General features: G+C 40.9%; 1 protein-coding gene across 3 annotated transcripts; it reads right to left on the bottom strand.

The window, feature by feature from the left end:
• Positions 1-3,843: 3,843 nt before the first annotated feature.
• On the bottom strand, positions 3,844-20,307 carry cfdp1 (craniofacial development protein 1; the record flags this gene model as incomplete). 3 transcript variants are annotated; one of them, XR_004929081.1, is given in 7 exon segments in its annotated part: positions 3,880-3,981; positions 4,971-6,216; positions 6,538-6,696; positions 14,531-14,662; positions 16,056-16,165; positions 16,340-16,529; positions 20,181-20,307. XR_004929081.1 is itself a non-coding variant. In XM_036130850.1 (6 exon segments), coding segments are annotated over 6 exon segments (833 nt in total), but the record flags the coding sequence as incomplete, so codon positions are not given.
• Between the last annotated feature and the right edge of the window lie 214 nt (positions 20,308-20,521).

The raw sequence follows: 20,521 nt of genomic DNA, 5'->3' as shown, positions 1-20,521 counted from the left end.
AGATAGAGTTCTGAGTGTTTTTTCTGCCGGAAACCACAAGCAGTGAAACAAATCTATCTGAAGCTACGGCTCATCTGATAACCTGCTGATGTTATTTAGCTCTACTGTAACTTAAGGAACATGTAACGTCAGCATTCACTCTGTGACACTCCACTGATAGATGGAAACATTTCTGCTTACATTGGATCATGCTGTGCTGTGATAGGCTTAGGCTGCTGGAGGACATCAGGGTCTATTTTTCTCACTCTACTGATTTCTACTGTTCTCCAGTAGAAATCAGTAGAGTGAGAGTTCTTTGCATTGTATTACATTGAAATGACTGTCGTCATTTCAGCTTTTAACTTTCTGTTCTCTCTCTTTTCTCTTCATAGTAGGTACACCTGGTCTGGCGTTCTGTTAACTGTGACATCATCCAGAGAAGACGGCTCACCCGCTACTACCATCTAATGTAGAACAGATTACTAGATCAATGTGTGCTTCTGTGCTTGTTTGTTTCTCTTGTTGTGTCTCTGTTCTGTCTTCTGTAACCCCAGTCGGTCGAGGCAGATGACCATTCATACTGAGCCCGGTTCTGCCGGAGGTTTTTCCTTCCCGTTAATGGGTGGTTTTTCTTCCCACTGTCGCTTCATGCTTGCTCAGTATGAGGGATTGCAGCAAAGCCATGTACAATGCAGACGACTCTCCCTGTGGCTCTACGGTTCTCCAGGAGTGAATGCTGCTTGTCGGGACTTTGATGCAATCAACTGGTTTCCTTATATAGGACATTTTTGACCAATCTGTATAATCTGACCCAATCTGTATAATATGATTGAACTTGATTTTGTAAAGTGCCTTGAGATGACATGTTTCATGATTTGGCGCTATATAAATAAAATTGAATTGAATTGAATTGAATCAGCTGATTGTGGTGCATTAGAAGGGAGGTAAAGTTTTTCTTTTTGGTCTTGATTGTGAGCAGTGGGCCTATCAGGATGAGGAACGTCCTGAAAGGTGTGGTTTCTATTTTCTACATTTTTATTTTCAATACAGAGCATGAGAAAAGGGCACCAGTCCAGGTTACATACTGATGTTGTTCTTTGTTTAATCCCATGCTTGATCCCCCTCACTGACCCTGCTGTGTTGGCATGGCTTTTATCTTTGAATAGGGTAAATGTGTAAACATCAGTGAACAGTTCTTTTTATACACTTTATGCTCTCCCAAGTTTTGTCTCATTTAATCAGTCAGAAAAAGAGAATTACAACACGTCATCTCAAGGCACTTTACAAAGTCAAATTCAATCAAATCATCAAGACAAATTATTTAAAAAGTTTGAAACCTAGCATGCATGTAGCAAAGGTGGAAAACTCCTCTTTAACAGGAAGAAAGTCTACTTCCTGTTAAAGGGGATGTCTACTTTTAAGACTAGGCTTAAAACTTTTCTTCTTGATAAAGCTTATAGTTAGAATGACGTGGGTTATCTTAAACTATCTCTGTAGTTATGCAGTTATAGGTTTAGGCTTCTTGAGAACTTAATGATGTATTTCTCTCACTCTGCTGAGTTCTTCAATGTTGCATTCTTTTTTGTTATGTAAACTTGTAGTTTTATATTCTCTCTGTATTTTTCTCTTCATAGTACCTACATCTGGCCTGGCCTGCTTAGCTGTCAAGTCATCCTGGGGGGCAGATGGTCTGCTGTTACCCTCGAACATAGAAAGGATTCTTGGATCAATGTGTGTTTTTTGTGTCTGCTCTGACTTCTTTAATTCCCAGTCGATCTACGCAGACCTGGTTCTGCTGGAGGGCTTTTCCTGTTAAAAAGGACTTTTCTTCTGCACTATCGCTACATGCATGCTTGGTATGAGAGATTGCTGCTAAATCAACGACGTAATGAAGAACACTGTCGTGCATGGCTCCATGCTCACCCAGGAGGGGTCAAGACTCAATATAATCTGCTGGGTTTCCTTTGATATGAAACTTTGAACTTCTGTCTTGACATGACCTTATAAAGTGCCTTGATATGACATGTGTTGTCAATTGGTGCTATTAAATAAAATACAATTAAATAAAATGTAATTAAACATTTGCAATGCCCCAGCATTACAAAAGGAAACCAGGAGGAACTGTGCATTGCCAGAGCCAGTTCAACTTCTAACTACACTGCACTCTTTGCAATTGGAGCTTTTCAGAGGAAGCTGACTGACAGGTTGTGTATTTCACAGGCATCCCTGCACTGTGCTATGCCAGCCATATGGGAGGGTCTCATCCTTATCTTGTTCAGATACATAAAAGTCCCCTAAACTGGGAGTCTATTTATTCCAAACGTAATCAGAGCTATGACTGCACTCATCATGCTATAATCCTGTCCAACTCAGGATTCTGCTCATAATAATTATACTTATTCTTAATTTAATAGTTGCGTATGCAATGGCTTACTTTTTGGTAATTCTTTTTTATGTAACATGCTGACTCGTTTTAAAGAAGTAAAGTACTACACATAAGCTTCCTAGGCAAAATAGGGGAGGCATATTCACTACAGTGATTTGGTGTACATTACAATGATCAACATTAAGTGATAATAGAGCTCAATGCAACACACCGTGCCGTTTGGGTTCCATAAACATTGTAACACAACAAAGTTCTTTAATGAGTCACTGATGCCACTCAGCAAGCTGCTGGTTTGCAGCAATTCTCTGCAAGTATCCCTCAAGGTGTGTAGACTCCCCAACAGCATCATTGCCATGATTATTTGGAAGTAGGGTGGGTGCCTTCAGGGTATTTCTACTGATTATACTGACGTTGTCAGGGCGGCCCAAAGTACATGTGCAGGAGCGTCCAATTTCACGGAAAGTGGGACTTATGTCGTAAAGCACGCAGTGGCCCCTCTACGCACTGTTTCGTATGTGTTACGTCCCAGAAAGGGGACGCAACACATTTTTCCCTCTCCCTCCTATGGAGAGGGAAAAAAAGAGAGAGTTAAATACCCTCGGTTTGTCCGTGTTCAAAAAAAAAAAAAAAAAAAAGGGAAAGAAAAAATAGAGAAAAAACCCATAACTCTCCAAAGTATGAACAGAAAGTTGGACGTGGTGAGCCGATCAAAAGACCAGACTGCTATAGCAGAGGGCCAACCCTGTACAGGGCCGTCGAAGCCTCTACTAGAAGCAGACTAAAGCAAAACAAAACCTGAAAACAGGACAGCCGGTCCCACCAGGCCAAAATCACCAAAACAGCAAACAAAAAGCTAAGGCATGGCCGGCTGGAGTCGTCATCATCATCATCATCATCATCATCATCATCATCATCATCAGTGTCCTACAGCTCCAGAAGACAGATTCTGGAGCGTGCACCACACCCGGGACACATGCTGGGTGTGGTGACGAGCAGCAGGGCGGGCTCTCTGAAATGTTGAGACCCTGCCTATTTATAGGCAGACCAATAGCACCACAACTAATGTAATACAATTACTAAACAAAATTTAAATTATCCAACGCTAAAATCTCTCAACAAAACCACTCAACTAAAGTCTATACAAACCAATCTAACAAAACCAAATAAACAGAATTGTGTGGCCAAAGCACATAACAGTATGTGTGAATGTGTTTAGCATGACAGCTGTGCAGTCTGTGTACACGAGAACCCTGGTGAAGATCTAACAGAATAAACTGGGCAAATCTGTCGCTCTATCCCCACTCTCAAAGTTTTTGGCTCCATTGCTTCAATGAACATGACTAAATATAGTGCTGAAAATGGAATACCTAATTATGATTTTAAATCACTGTACACAGTGATTTAAAATTAACCTTGAATTAACCTTGAATTTGCGAGCGTAAAAAACCAAAAAAGTTAGAATGAACAAAGACAGAAAATGTAGAAAACATCGTCCTGACTTTTATTTACACAAATGATGAGTCAATTCATTTATTGTTTTAAACAAAACAAGCATACAGGGACTCTGGCAGTTCTTCAGAGGGCAGGGTGGATGTGCCTGCTGGGATTGTAGCATTCTGTGTAGAAGCAGAGATGGAAAAGTCCAAGTTAACGAGGATGCACTGCTGTCATGGTTCTGCACCACCAATGGAGATAGTCTGAGCTTCTGTGTCAGTAGGGAAGAAACAGTGACGGATCCTGCATGCATCGATATATGGTGACGGTGCTGTGTGGTCGCACAACCATGTCACAACCACACAGCTAATCTTCCAGTCAGTTCAGTGATAAAAATCAACACCTCGTTCCCAGAATATAACTCAATAACAACAGAAAAACTGGCTTTCTACAGGTTGGACCTCAAATACCACAGACCATTCTACAGAGTACGGTTCAATGCTAAGCAGTAGTTAGAGTACAACCATCCATAACCACATTCTGATCTACATCCTCTCTGACTTTGGATTCTTGTGGAATATCTAACTGCTGTTGTACACGTCCAAGTTTCAAATGTGCTTTAATAATATACAAAGAACATCCACAGGAAATGTTTCTGGTCTTTAATCTGGTCTTTGGACAAACACCAGCCAGTCATGCAGCTCAGCCATGAAAGGGAGAGATGTGGCTTTATTCGATGGAAATGAGCAAACGTGTGCAATGCTTAAAGTCACATGGTGTCATTTGTCAGACTAATTCAATACTGGCTCAGGAGAGAATGTGAAAACGGATGTGAGCAGCTGGAAAAGCAGCAAACACAAACTGATTCTCTCAAGGATTGAAGCCCAAGAGGCATCAACATGACCTCAACCTATTTATATATCCAGCCAGAAATAGGCTCCAGCCACAGATCCAGTGAGATCTCTTCTTACAGGATGAACATCAAAACCAAGTCAGAGCAATTCAAAGCCCTACTCTGCCCTGCATGCCAGTCCATTAATCATCAGTGTGTCATTGTTTCATATTGCTCAGTCGGACTGCTTTTTCCAGCTCAAACTGCCGGTGGTCCACACGCTCCAAGAAGTTCTTCCGCTCCACATACCTAAAGACACAAAGAGAAAAAGAGTCTCACCTCAACTCAAACACATGCTCCCACAGCACAGAGTGCATGACTGGAGTTAAGGAAGGAGTAAACTCCCAGGACAATGTGTGCATGTGTCACCATGCATCTCTGAATCCTAATCAATATCAAAGAGAGAATGGGTTTTAGCTTTGCTGATAAACAAACAAGTATTGCACTGTTAGCATATAGGTATCTAAATACCAGGCCAAATTCAACATCTGCATCACACTTTCTCGAAAACACTACACACATTAAACACAGAAAATAGCACAATGTTTGTTCAAAGATTTACCCAATCTGGTGTGTAAAAGGTAAAAATAAGGCCTATAAAAAGGCAGCAGGTCAGCTCCAACGCCTTTAAGAAAACTAAAAGGAATCTGGAGAAGAACACTGCAGTCATGCTGAGGGAGGCTGGAGCAACAGTTTTCTCCTACAGTTACGTTATGTCTGCTGGATATGGAAAATTCCTTTCATTTTCAAAACACACTAGAATATCTATTGCTCTGTCTGGAAGTGCTATCATAATGCTATTATAAGAGTTATTAACTGGTGGATTGCTCTGAAAACCTGAGAGTAATCGTGCGTTTGTGACAGAATATTTTAGGCACATATCTGTGCCTAAAATAATTGTTTGTTTGGCTAACCCAGTACATAAATATATATTCAAAATAGTACGCTCTGACAGCGTCCATCAAGAGTGTTGTTATTGATGCAACCTGGTAAAGCTTCCAGAGGTGCATTCACTGACTGGAAGAAAATCTGTTCTTCAAGTTTCCGACCTGAAACTGCTCATCAGTCTAGGCCACGCTAGCTGAAAATCTACTAATTTCTGTAAGTACTCACTAAGCCTAACGCTCCAGTGACAGTGGGCGGTCAGGAAGACGGCCCACTGGTTGGGATTTTTTTCACAGCAGGGCAAAACTGCATTGGGAGGATGTGTTTTAGGTGCAGCTGCAACTTTGTTAGATTGCTGTCTTTTGCTGCCACTACTGCGGAACAAATGCAACAGGCTGCCTCGTCCAGGTGAGGCGCTTCACCACGGTCCGTTGGTTTAAATCCAAAGTGCTCCCACACTGCCGCTGTCACGTTCGGTTCTAAAAGCAATTCCATGTCTTTTCCACGGCCTTGCTATTCCTCACAGGTCTGTCATTCCACACAATCTGAGCTACCTAGCGAGACCATGCACCTGGCAAGTTTGTGAAGCAGGAAACGAGAAGGGAAGGGCTGGGTGCTGAAACCTTCCACCATCCAGTATCTTTGGGAGAAAGAGAGGCAGACACAAGAAAACAAACTAGCATGCAAACGGAAATCATCTAGCTCATTTCAATTTATCATACAGCTTATTTTTATTATGCAATTGTTTTATTGCTACATGACACAGCTAATGAAACAATAGGCAACTGGCCCAATCCAGTATACATCTGTGACGGTTTCCTATGGTTACAAAGAACAAAAAGTTAATGTTTGTGAATTTTGTTTAGTGTGGATGGTTAATTAAATCTGCTGTTTGTCTTAATTAAGACTCAATGTTAGGCCATGAACCCTGACCTTTAAGTCCACTAAGAAAGTGTCTTACCCTTCTCGGCCTCTGTTGTGGATGGCGAGCTCCTCGGTGATGCCCTCTTCTGATTTAAAAGCATCCCAGTCCATCTTTGACTTTTCCAGCGTGCTCATTTTTTGTTTCTTTCCTCCAATGCGACTAAGGATGCTGGACATGCCTGCTGGACGTTTAGCGCTGCGGAAAGAAGCGATGAAGCAGAGATAAGTGATTGGCGTGACACATTCACAGGAGAACTGTTCGGGCCCAATAGCTGTGCTTGTGTTTGAGAAGGCATGGCTCTGCCTGAGCTAAAACAGTGAGTGAAGACAGAAAGGCCAGCTTGCTTAATGCGTGGCTCTAATACTGAGCTATTCCCAGCTCCAGGAGCTTGGCAGTAGAGGCCAGGTGTCCAGCCTTTCTCCTGGTCACAATGACTTCTCCCGTTTACAGCAGTGGCTGAGAGCTGAGCTGACCAGACCTGCTCCACTCGCTGCAGCATGTCTTAAAAGCACTCCAACCCTACCCCTTAAACTGCTTTGGGGTAGAAAATAACTAAATAATAAAAAAGAAAGCACCCATTCTTCTATAGCTTTAGTTTGTGGGAGTGGCAGCAGTGTTTGACACACAGTCATGTTGTTGCCAACCACCTGCTGTGGGAACTGGGATGTCCAAGTTAGACGCCTTACATCAGCTATAATAACAGCTCAATGGAGACGGGCCTTGTAATTTCACGCTACGGGACTAACTCCCGCTTGGTTAATTAGTGGCAACCATTTCAGCAGAAGTTATTTTGGCGTTTTAAAATGCCATCCAACCATGAGAACCTTACAGTAATGCGCTCAGATTATACTTTGCTGATGCTTGGTCTGCTGCAGCACCAGAGATAAACCTGATCTGATCTAATTACTCTCTCTTAGTTAATCATCACATCTCATTGAATATTCTTTTCCCACTCACCGTTGGTGGGGATTTGGCCAAAGAGTTCATATCCTACACGTCAGAGAAAACTGCCGCCTGAGAACAACTTGGCCATGGCTGTATTTTTCTCTATCATGTTCTTTGCTGTTTAAAGTATTGTTTTTGCTCTTAGTTTGATGAAAATAAATAGAAGTGTATCATTTTGAATTTAGTAGTGTATTGTCTTGAATATAAAACAGCTAACCTGGAATCCAGTGACAGAATGTGCTCAACCTGTATGGGTGGACAGATTAATAGTTGCCTCCTTGACCTCATTGATTGAATAACTACAAGTGATTTGCATCTGCAGTTAACATTTACTTTGCTGAAGAAAGACATCTTAACTTAAATATGGTATAACAGCTCCATAATGTGAGAGAGAATTCAACTAAACACTAACCAATAGACGTAGGCTAAGATTAATGAGGGATTTGCTTTGATGGCCATTTCCTGCTGTGCCATCACCCCACCCCCTCCCACTTATTGCACAGACACACACATGCACAGATAAATAGGAAATGGGTTGTGGACAGTGAGGTTCCCTTTCACTAAGGGACTATTTCCCATTTCCTCCCTCCTGTCTGGGCTTTCTTCTCCGGAAAAAGGATGTGCACATCCCCACACCATTTATTGCTGTGGAAACTAAATCAATCACACAAAGGTGGCATTACAAGAAAAACATGATACACACATACAGAAATGTCTAAAAAGAATTAGAATATTATAAAAAGTTCAATTTTTTGTCACTCATTTAATAAAGGGAAACTTGAAATTTTAAAGAATATGACTTAGAAATATTGAAAATCACCAAAATCAGTGGAATACCAAATAATACCATTTGATCTTTTTTTCCATGTGTAAATGCAATGGCCATAATATGGACTACACAACTACAGGAAAGACTGCTGACTGGACAGATTAATACCCTTTACAAGGATAGTAAGCAACAAAAGGTCATTGGTAAAAAAGCTGGTTGTTCACAGGGTTCTGTATCCAAGAATATTCATATACCCTGTTTACACCACCCTTTTTTAACCGTGTCCAGACCAGTCTGAGCTCGGTAACCGAGATAACTATCGAGTGTAAACGGTAAGCAGACTGAACCGGACCGCGCTAGACACAACCGGACCGCGCTAACTGCAGACCAGTTCCTGGTGTGGTCTCGGCCTGGTTCTTTCTGGCCCGGTTATCTGATAAAGAGCGCATGAGCAGACCGCGTCATGCCCTTACAGTCAGCTGACTGTCAGCGGTTTTTCCGGCGTGTCTGGATGCACGTCCCGATTCACACTCCATTCAGACAAATTTCAGACATTCATAATAATACTAGCTTCCTTACCGTGACACACGGTTTCCAGTGATGATTCTGCTTAGCAGTGTGATGAACCTCAGTGTCTGTTGTTGTTTCCTGCGTCTGTAAATCCTTATTAGACGTTCGTTTGTCTTATCCACTTCCCAAAAGCCGACTCTGTCTAACCATAACATCCTGAATGTTACGGGCGCCGCCATTTTGATTTGCTCGGTTCCGCCTTCAATCCCAGAGAGCAGCAGTATCGCAGATCGTCACTAGGAGGCGAGGAGCAACCAAGGAACCGAGATAACCGAGATAACTCTTGTGTGTAAACGGCCGTTTTTATCCCGGTTAACTGATCCAAGCTTGGACTGGTCTCGGCATGGCTCGGTTTTTAGGTGTAGTGTAAACGGGCCTAAAAGGTCATTGGTAAAAAAGCTGGTTGTTCACAGGGTTCTGTATCCAAGAATATTCATATACCCTGTTTCCACCACACTTTTTTAACCGTGCTGAGACCAGTCTGACCAGTTTGTCAATTACATCTTCCCCGATTTCAGCCCAGACATTAATAAGCGCTGCGCCGCCTTCTCCGAATCCAAGCAGCTGCTCCACGCAGCACAGATAAAGTTTGCCATGTACTACCCTGCCACACTACAGTTCAGCCATGACAAAAAGCGCATGAAGTTCACCGAAGTTCCCGAGGAAGCACACGCATACATCAGCCACAACATCGCTAGCCAATCTTCTCTACCCGCGGCTCCGGGTAAAGACCAAAGTGACGGGTCCAATGTAGAATAGGTTACTTCTGGTTGCACCATTACGAGAAAAAACATATGTTCTACTTTGTTATGTTTCATTGCTTGCGACCATCAATGCTACTACATAAAGTCTACGGACTTATAAGATGGACAATCGTTCATTTTTCCCCATTACCGTTAGCTGTGTAACTAAATGGCATTTTCGTGGTTCACAATGCTAGAAATTCTTATCAGCAGAAAGAATGCAAATGAGAGTTTGCAGAAATTTAAAGTGTTTAAGGGGGGGTTGCCATTTTATGGCACTAGGGTTTTGGTCAGGATATGTTAAATGTGACTGCGTGTGTGATGTGTATGTTTTTATTTTATGTTTTTTATGTTTTTGTTATGTTTTATGTTTTTTATTTCTTCTGTGCATCCATTATTACATTTTATCATTCAATTAGGATAGATATTGAAACATCTGAAATGAGGAGCATTTCAGATGTTTTCTTCTCCTCAGCCACCCCCCTCCCCCCCCACCCCACCGGGCTCCGCGTGTCCGACAACTCAACGCCTCGCCTAAGCAAATTCCTGGGGGAAACACTGCATTTTATCTGGTGATTACATTTTGGTAATGGACCCGGTTTGGGATCGTTCATCTCATTCTATGTCAAGGCCAAATAAGTCAGCACAAGTAGTACAATCTTTCATGGAGATGCACAAATTGATAGACCCATGGAGAATTAAAAATCCCACCAAGAGAGAGTATTCTTTTTTTTCTAATGCACACAAATCATTTTCAAGAATAGATTTTTTTTCTAGTGGATCCTTTTCTAAATGCTATTTCTGAATGTAAATATAATCCAATTATGATCTCTGATCATGCCCCGTTAGTATGACTATAAAACTCCCATCTCAAAGGCTAAGACGGTCATGGCGGCTTGATCCACTTCTGCTTGCTGACTCTGACTTTGTCTTGTTTGTTGAAGAACAAATAAATATCTACTTAGATACAAATGTTACTGATGACGTGTCAGCTTCAACATTATGGGAAGCACTTAAGGCATATCTTAGAGGGCAGATCATTGCTCATAATGCTTACACAAGGAATATTCACCAAAATAACTTTGCAGATCTGTCCTCTAGAATTAAGACCCTGGATAGCCGCATTTCGGCTTCTCCATCTCCAGACCTGGTAAAGGCGAGAATAGGCTTGCAAACAGAAGCTGATCTTTTATCAACTACTGAGGCAGAAAGGTTAATCTTTAAATCCCGCTCTAGATTCTACGAAGAGGGCGATAAACCTTCCAAATTACTGGCCAGTCAGCTTCGTCAAAAAGCAGCATCTCATGTCATCTCCCAAATTACATTATCTGATGGCTCAGTAACTGAGGACCATCAAGCCATCAATGTTCAATTCAGAGAGTTTTACTCCAACTTATATTCCTCAGACCTAAAACCTGATCAGCACCAATTCAACACTTTTTTCTCTAATTTAGATATTCCTACAATTGATTCTGAAACCAAGGTGAACTTAGAACAGCCAATCACACAAGAAGAAATATTAACTGCAATAATGTCTCTACAAAGTGGTAAGGCCCCTGGCCCAGATGGATTCCCCACAGAATTCTACAAAAAATTTAAGGACCAACTCGCCCCTCTTCTTCTCTCAGTTTATAAGGAAGCACTAAAAAATAAAATTCTTCCACCTACCCTCCGTCAAGCATCTATCACCCTACTACTGCTGAAAAAAAACAAAGACCCGCTTGACTGCTCATCATACAGACCCATCAGTTTGACCAATTGTGATGGTAAAGTATTCTCAAAAGTCATTGCACTCCGCCTTGAGTCAGCCCTTCCTTATTTCATTTCAGAAGACCAGACTGGATTCATCCAGGACAGGCAGTCCTATTTTAATTTGAGGCGCCTGTTTAACATTATATATACTAAACCTAGTAAATCTCCAGAAGCGGTGATATCACTTGATGGCGAAAAGGCATTCGATAGGGTCGATGGGACTATCTTTTTCATACATTGTCTAGATTTGGATTTGGCCGTAAGTTCATTGAACTAATTAAGTTGATATACACTGACCCAATGTCATCAGTTAATACCAATTCAGTCTCCTCTGATTACTTTTCTTTACACAGGGGGACCAAACAAGGAGATCCACAAAGTCCACTACTTTTTGTTCTAGCTATAGAGCCGCTTTCAATAGCTCTAAGAAGCAATAGTCGCATTCAAGGTATTGTGCGTGGTGGCCTAACACACACAGTCTCACTCTATGCAGACGATTTATTATTATATACCACCAATCCTAACGCGAGCATACCCTGAAGCTCTATCTGTCCTGGAGAACTTTGGAAAAATATCAGGGTACAAAATTAATTATAACAAAAGCGAGTACTTTCCCATTAATAAAACTGCCGAAAAATATCCCAACCTACCATTTAAGCTCTCAGGTAACTCTTTTACATATCTTGGAGTAGAAGTTACCAAGTCCTACCATCATTTATTTAAGAAAAATAAATGATGGTAGGACTCTTCTGGAGCAGACCAAAAAAGACATCAAGCGCTGGTCCACTTTACCATTATCCCTTATAGGGAGAATAAACTCTGTAAAAATGAACATAGTACCCAAATATGTTTATTTATTTCAAGCTGTACCTATTTTTATACCACTGACATTTTTTAGGGCATTTAATCAAACAATCTCTCCTTTTATTTGGAATAATAAATCAGCATGCATAAGGAAAGACTTTTTGGAGAGACCAAAAACCTGTGGTGGACTTTCCTTACCAAACCTCCGTACATATTATTGGGCTGCAAACCTGAATGCTATCTCTTTATGGTTGAAAGATTGGAGTGGCACTGCTCCTGCGTGGCTTCAAATCGAACGAGCCACAAGCAGTCCACACTCACTCCCCGCTTTACTCTGTGCATCCCTGCCACCAACGGTTAATAATGTGAGTGGAAATATAATGGTAACTCAGTCATTACACATTCTGAAACAATTCAAAAAATGCTTGGGGATCCAGAGCATCTCTTCCCACTCTCCTATAGTAAATAACCACCTTTTAGATAAAGGCTTCCAAACCTGGCATGACAAAGGTATACATAGCATTAGGGATTTATATATTGATAATACTTTTGCGAGCTTTGAACAACTGTCTGCAAAATATAAGCTGACCAATGCCCACTTTTTACGCTACTTACAAGTCAGGGATTTTGTACGTAAGAAATTTGCCAATTTCCCAAACCCTTCCCCTTTGTCTTGTCCAGACTCTCTGTTAAAGGTGAATTTGTTAAAAAAAAGGTAGGGTGTCAATGATTTACTCACAGATAATGGATACACTCAGTCCCTCTGTATCTCATATTCGGGAACAATGGGAAAATGATATGGGGGTCCCACTTTCAGATAAAGAATGGGACATGGCTCTGCTTAGGGTCCACTCATCTTCTATTTGTTCCAGACATGCTTTAATACAATTTAAGGTCCTTCATAGACTGCACTTTTCCAAAGTTAGACTTGCAAAAATATTTCCAACGATAAACCCCATTTGTGACAGGTGCAAACAGGCCCCCGCTAGTAACTACCATATGCTATGGTCCTGTCCTAAACTGCCGCCTTTCTGGGACTCCTTCTTTGACACAATTTCCATAGCATATAATCTTGATATTGAACCCTCCCCAACAATTGCCATTTTGGGTATTGCATCATCCTCGGATGGGTCCAGTCTCCCAGTACACTTACAAAGGGTCATTGCCTTTCTCTCCTTATTAGCTAGACGTGCCATTCTTTTTAAATGGAAGGATTCAATTCCTCCAACAAGTAGTCAATGGTTTAGAGACGTCATGCTCAATATGAAGCTAGAAAAGACCAGATGTACTCTCAATGGCTCTGTTCACAAATTTTATAAAATGTGGGACCCCTTTATACAATATGTGGATACCTTACCTGGCCTGGAATTGTGAGCATATACCTTATGTGTAGATTGTTGCTCTATCCCACTTACCTGTCTTAATTATACAGTGATGCACCCCTTTTGTTTGCTTTTGTTGTTTTTCTTCTTTTTTTTTGGGGGGGGGGGGGGTTCCCCCCTTTTGTCTGTATTTGCTAGTAGGTGTGGCGTCAATTGTTGTAGTTACTGTTTTGACCAAAATATCACATTATAATCTACAAATGTATTATCTGTTTTGTGGAAAAAACACCATAAATAAAGTGTTAAAAAAAAAAAAAACTTATGTTGGTGTCAGGCAACTTTTTTGCAGTTGTTCTGATGATTGAGAAAGCGATCTTTGTGTGCCATCTTTTTCCTGTGTTTTAACTGAGTTGTGGGCATGCTCTTGCTGTATCCCTTTAACATGAGTTACAAGAGAGGTTGGGGTTTGAGCTGTTTTTATTGAGGTGGCAGCTTTTACGTTGTGGTTGGGCTGGAAACAGTCAGATCTGGTAATCCTGAGTTACGGCTGTCTAAGAGATGCTAATGTTTTAGTTAGTGGAACATGGGTTAGTGAAGCTAAGTTTTTGGTTAGCTGGGCCCATCGCTGGTGGCATATGATCTACTAGTTCTGGCCCACTGAGTTTTCTCACCTCTATGCCTCGCATAGAGATGATCAGCAGTAATTCATTCGAGAGGAGGCAAACAAGGGATTAAGAGCATAGAAATAACATACTTTGAGAGCCTTTTTATTGATCTTATGTCATTTTATGAGACACTGGGTTTGAATAATCATCACAACTACAAATTTTGAGGATGAAATAGGATATTTAAGCGCACGGATAACGAGTTTTGCCCTAAAAATTAAAACCATGGCTGTTTTTTAATCACTTATGACGGATAGCAACAGAAAGGACCACATGAACTTTTGTTTTCGTCAGTGCCATTTCCGCAGCCGGAGTCACAGCTGGCTGCTGTTTCCTATAGGAGCAGTGTGAGACGGAGTTTGCAGCAAACCGGAACTGGATCAGGACCGCAACCCGCCCGGGGTTATACTTTAAGGTTGTTTTGGTGAGACAGCAAATACTGTGAAACTGGGTGTTTACCTGGGACCAGGAAGAGATGGCTGCGTGGGGGATGAGAGCGTCTCCTCATCCTCATCTTCCTCCTGTTGAGTGCTCTGACTCTTCAGATAACTCTTAGCTTCCTTTGAATCAATTGATACCTCCTTATTTACCCTAAAAACACAGACAGATGCACATGAAGTACTAACTCTGCTCCAGTGTTCGGTCTTTGAACAGGATAAGTAAATAAGCCACATTTACTGAATAACTCTGTCATATAAACATCTTAAATTGCTCCATCACTTTAATGTATTGCACTAGATTAGTCGACTGTTTTTATGTATACTTATTCCAAACTTATTTGCTGGGGCAAATACAAATTGCCACAGCAATGTATATTTCTGGTATACCCTGTTGTATTCTCATGCTTATCTTTGTTTTTCTGATGTTCTCCAGTGATGAACTTTAAAAACGTTATTTTGTTCTAATAAACTTAGAACACATTTATTAAACTTTTAAAAAGTTTAACAGATTTATTAGAGTTCAAAAAAGTTAAATAATTCATTGTCGTGCACTAACTGGCAACGCAGGGACAGATTAATGTAATGTGTGATATGTGCTAAATATAAATGAAGACGTCATCACAGTGCTGGTAATGTGTCCCACACAGTCCCTCACAAGCATCCTTTGAGATCTGGTCGCCATAGTAAGGACCCAGCACCTGAGGGTAGCCACTGTCCTCTGAAGGTTACAGCAGAATGCAATGCTCTATGGAGTCTAAATCAGCATGTTGGCCAGGATGTCTTTGATCCCTGAAAACCTGTTCTCTCCCAATTCTCCTTTGCAAGGTCTTCCAGAAGTGCCACATCCACTGTGCAGCATTACTCACGAGTGTCACTGCGCTGGATGGACGTTTACAGCAATCAGTATCAGGATTAGCTCACATCTTGTCAAAGTTTGTGTTGATCTGTGGCGCATGTCACCCTGGTGATCATCGCAGACAGGAATGTGATGGCAGAAAAGCCATAAAATGTGCTGACTTTGATTTAACATCGGCAATGTGTTGGCAATGGGCCTTTTTTAGTAATCTGAACTGTCCTCCTTATTGATAGTTATGACTCACCAGCGCAAGAATGAATAACACTGCAGTTCTGAATGCTTGTGATCAAGTCGATCTATGATTAAAATCCAGATCTGGAGGCATATTGAACATCTGAGAGGAACCATGATGCAGTCTGGCTGCATTCAGAAGCAAATGTCAGCCATGTTCTAAAACCGTGCATCATGATGGCTACATTTTAAAAATGTGCTTGATCATTAATGTTAGCAAGAAAGTTAAAGATTTTCAATATAGATATCGCACATTAATGGCATTTTACTGTACATGTAGGTGATGTCCAGGCAGCATTTGTGTGTGTGCAGCTCCATCTACTGTTCATTGTCACTTGTACACATGGGGAGAAGTGTAAACAGCAGTCATAGACCTGGTGGATGTGATCAATCTACACTGTAAAGAGAAAAAAGCCCGTTATAGGTCTCAGAATGGGAGAATGCTTCACAGACTGACCGAACTTCTTCTCCAGCGAAGTCAAACACTTTGGTGATGGTGACTTTAGCTGGTTGAGATGGTTTGGTTTCTGTACTTAAAGAAGTCCCCTTTATTACTGAAGATTCAGTCTGCAAGTAAAAACACATGATTACACATAGAAGAAGAAAACATCTCTGATTTAATGACCGCTGGTATCTTCCTACTGCTACAGTTGAACATTCCAACATTGTTTAGGTCAGATTGTTGCCATGTGAACCCTTGGAAAAACTGCCCTTCCTGCTTTTAGTCAGAAACATACATACGTCGTCTGTGCTCTCTGACTTGCAGGCAGGTGCAGAGTCATTGGGTCTTGATCCCACGTCGGACAGGAAACTTGCCCAAAGATCATCTGATTTCTTCTTCCGTTTCTCCTCATCGTCACTGTCTTGCTTATGCAGCTGAGCCTCTTCAGTCCCATCCTTCTCTCCCTGCTTTAACTTCCCTCTTTTCTTCCTGTTTCAATGGATTCATCAAATTTTGTTATCACCATGTGATTTTACTGTTAAAAAACTCAGTTCTCATCAATAAAATTTAAAGAACACTTTTTTTTATTATTACACGTTATTGTTTAAAATGTTACAATATACTATACTAGAAGTCAGTTTATTTATATGGAAGCAACTCAAGTATTTCAAAGTCAGAAATTTAAAGTAAACAAGGGGAAAGTATGTAAAATCCAATTAATTCTAAAATGATTTATTCTAGTTCTGTGTGTGTGTGTTTCAGTAACTGAAGTTCCTTATCAGAAACCAGTAATGGAAAAATAAAGAAAAGGTTATTTGTTTTTTGTTTTTAAATAAAACAGACTAAATCAATTATTTGCTGTTTTTTAATCTGTGGCTGAAACCTGAAATATTTAAATGTGGCTACATTTTATTTTCATATTTAAAATACTGCTAAATTGGGGTTTGACAAAGTGAAATTACCCATGTTTTCATATTCCTAGACAGGCACGTAATTCACAGGCCTGAGACGCCAAGGTTGTGGTCTACAAAAAAAATTTAAAATTAAAAAAAATAAAAGAAAAAACTTGACCGGAAATGTGCGGTCCTCTGACCCGCGCATATGCTAGTAGTTTTAACCAGTTTAGAAGATTAAAGGCAGATGCTGTCGTAAAGCAAAATTTGAATTAAACAAATATATTGAAAAGCAAAATACATTTTTAATACTAAGACTCTGAATAGAAAACTTTGAACATGGCAATCAATCAGGAAGCTTCTTAGCTAATCAGCTAAAAATAAATAAAGAAAAAACAACTCTATTTGCAGTTACAGATTCAACTGGGAATACATTATATGATCCTGAAAGTATAAACAACACCTTCCGACATTTCTTCAAATCCTTAGATTATGGAAAATAATTTAATTGCGATTTTTTTATCTTAATTTTGCGATTGCGATTAAATACGATTATTTTTTTCAGTTTAATTTATCATGTCTTTTTAAACATATGAAAACAACAAATCAATCCGTTTCATCGCTGTGCAGATCAGGTGCTAAAAGAGCTGCTGCGTCTCAACTTGGAGCAGAAATGATTGCGTTCTGCCTACAATATATTTCAACCAAAATTGTGATTTGATTTTAACTTTTCTCTGCATTAACCACAGGCAAGAAAAATGGCCTCTAGATAAAGAAAGTTTGTAAACGAGGACTATTTAAAACAAGAACTTTTAATGTTTTTATTAATCTATTAATCTTGAATATTTTTCAAGACAACAGCTTTAAATTGATTTGGACATCAATCCTTGTTGAACATAAAGTGCAAAGTGCAACCAACAAGCAAGTCTATATATAAACTCTAAAACAAGCAATAAAATTAGATTATCCCACCCCAAAAGTTTTCCATTCAACGTTAAGTTACGTCAGTTCCCAGCAGATCCCTTTCTGCTTTATTTATACTTAAAGGTTTAAAGGTATAGTATGCCTTTAACAGTTAAAGGCATACTAAGCAACATTTTTCAGACTTAATTAATGTGCTCCATACCGTTTTGGATGATTAAATGAGTCATTTCAGGTTGAACAAAGGTTTTCTCGGCCGCCCTGGGGGTCTGTGGGGGAAATACCGCAAGAGCTCACGGCTCGCACACACAGAAGTCTTGCTTTACGGCGAGAACTCCATGTGTTTTTGCCCTGCCATTCACTATATGCACGCGCGAAAGCAACAACAAAGAACCGCGTGTTAACCTCAAATAAACATGAAAGCATATCAAGGTTTTTTTTTATATTATAATTTATTATTATATATTTTTTTTAATGTTGGCGAGGCAGTAGCGTGAGTTTGGCGAGGCGGCCGCCTCGCCAAGATAGCGCTGCGGGAAGAAGCTTGATATTCATACCTTCACTGTGTTGGTCATTGTTTGTACTGCAGTTTTTTCCACTTTTCGTTGCGTTCGCCTGTCTGCTAAGCTCAAAACAACCACGCCTGGCTTGATGGAGAAACCAGAACAGCTCAGCATCTTTATGACAGTGCACTTTTACTTTCGCCCTCTGGGGGGAGCCTCGCTGGAAAATCAACCCCAGTTGCATAGTATACCTTTAACCACTGCAACAGTGTAGCACTAGGATGTTTTTTTTTTACAATTTAACTATAGATCCAACACAGAAAAAAGCTAAAGTCTCTGGATGGGTTCTTCTTTATTGAAACACATTATGGCAAAGACCGGTTTACCCCAAAGAGCTGGTCCCCCAGCACAGACAGAGCAGTGTTGTATGTACTGTTAAGTGCCAGGAGGACTGTGATCAGTTATTCATTGGGGAAACAAAGCAGCCACAGGTCAAAAGGATGGCCCAGCACAGAACAGCAACATCATCAGGCCAAGATTCTGCAATTTACACTCAAGTCACTCTTTCAGGGATGAAGATGTTCTCGTCCTGGATAGGGAGGAATGTTGATTTGAAAGAGGAGTAAAGGAGCCATCTTTGTGAAGAGAAACCGCCCAGCATTAAACAGGGTTGAGGCCTCCAGGTCGGATTGTCCCCCACCTACAATGCTGTTATTGCTAGCATGACTCAGCCATGGGAACAATAAGAGGCCATCAGGGCACCAACAATGGGTTTGTAGCATGATGGTCCTCTTTTACATGTGAGCAACCAGTTTTGATTGTCACAGTTAACATTAGCCCCATTTCCACTCCCCTTGTTAAACCGAGCCGAGCCGAGACCAGTCCGAGCTTGGATCAGTAAACCAAGCCGAGCCTCGTTCTGACAACCGTTTACACACCACGCTATCCCGGTTCCTTAGCTCCTCCTCGCCTCCTAGTGACGATCTGCGGTACTACTGTTCTCTGGGATTGAAGGCGGAACTGAACAAATCAAAATGGCGGCGCCCGTAACATTCAGGATGTTATGGTTAGACATAGAGTCGGCTTTTGTGACGTGGATACAGACGCAGGAAACAACAACAGACGCTGAGGTTCATCACACTGCTAAGCAGAATCATCACTGGAAACCGTGTGTCACGGTAAGGAAGCTAGTATTATTATGAATGTCTGAAATTTGTCTGAATGGAGTGTGAATCGGGACGTGCATCCAGACACGCCGGAAAAAACGCTGACAGTCAGCTGACTGTAAGGGCATGACGCGGTCTGCTCATGCGCTCTTTATCAGATAACCGGGCCAGAAAGAACCAGGCCGAGACCACACCAGGAACTGGTCTGCAGTTAGGGCGGCCCGGTTCAGTCTGCTTACCGTTTACACACGATAGTTATCTCGGTTACCGAGCTCAGATTGGTCTCGGCTCGGTTAAAAAAGGGTGGTGGAAACGGGGTAGTTGTTGATCTACTATGTACAGGTGCTGCTTATAAGGCTGAGTTTACTCTACAAGCTAAAGAAGTCTCTTGGAGGAGAGACAAACTGTTTCAACAAACAAGAACCTGTCCAGAGGATCTACTCAACTGTATCTTTTTTACTTTTCTACCTGGATTACTGAGATGCATCAGGACATAGATCTAACTATTGCCCAATTCACAGGAAACCACACACACAGGACCAACCATGAACTTCTACACTGATGGCACTGTTGCTTGTGCAGCTCAGAGCTTCACTGGGATACGACGCTGTTCTAATCACACAAATTAGATCCTTGATATCCGTGTCACATACTCACCTCATGCTGATGTCCTTTCTTCTCTTTTTCTTCTTGAGGACATGGTCGGGATGTGGCACACCATCATCCTCGTGCAGAAGGTCTTCCTTCTCACACTCATTGATGTCATCCTCACTGAGGTTGTCATCTGGGACAAAAAAAAAAAAAAAAAAAAAAAAGAGCGGAGGCAAATTTAAAAGGTACGGTTAGTATATAGAGTAGAGCAGGGGTGTCAAACTCAAGTCCTCAAAGTTCAGCGTATATACACATACATATATACACATATATATATATATATATATATATACATACATACATACATATATATATATACATACACACACACACATATATACACACAC

The sequence above is a fragment of the Fundulus heteroclitus genome, unplaced genomic scaffold (assembly GCF_011125445.2).
Source record: "Fundulus heteroclitus isolate FHET01 unplaced genomic scaffold, MU-UCD_Fhet_4.1 scaffold_39, whole genome shotgun sequence".
Classification (NCBI taxonomy): Eukaryota; Metazoa; Chordata; class Actinopteri; order Cyprinodontiformes; family Fundulidae; genus Fundulus; species Fundulus heteroclitus.
The sequence above is the reverse complement of the archived record's forward strand: the minus strand, read 5'-3'. Positions and strand labels throughout refer to the sequence as shown.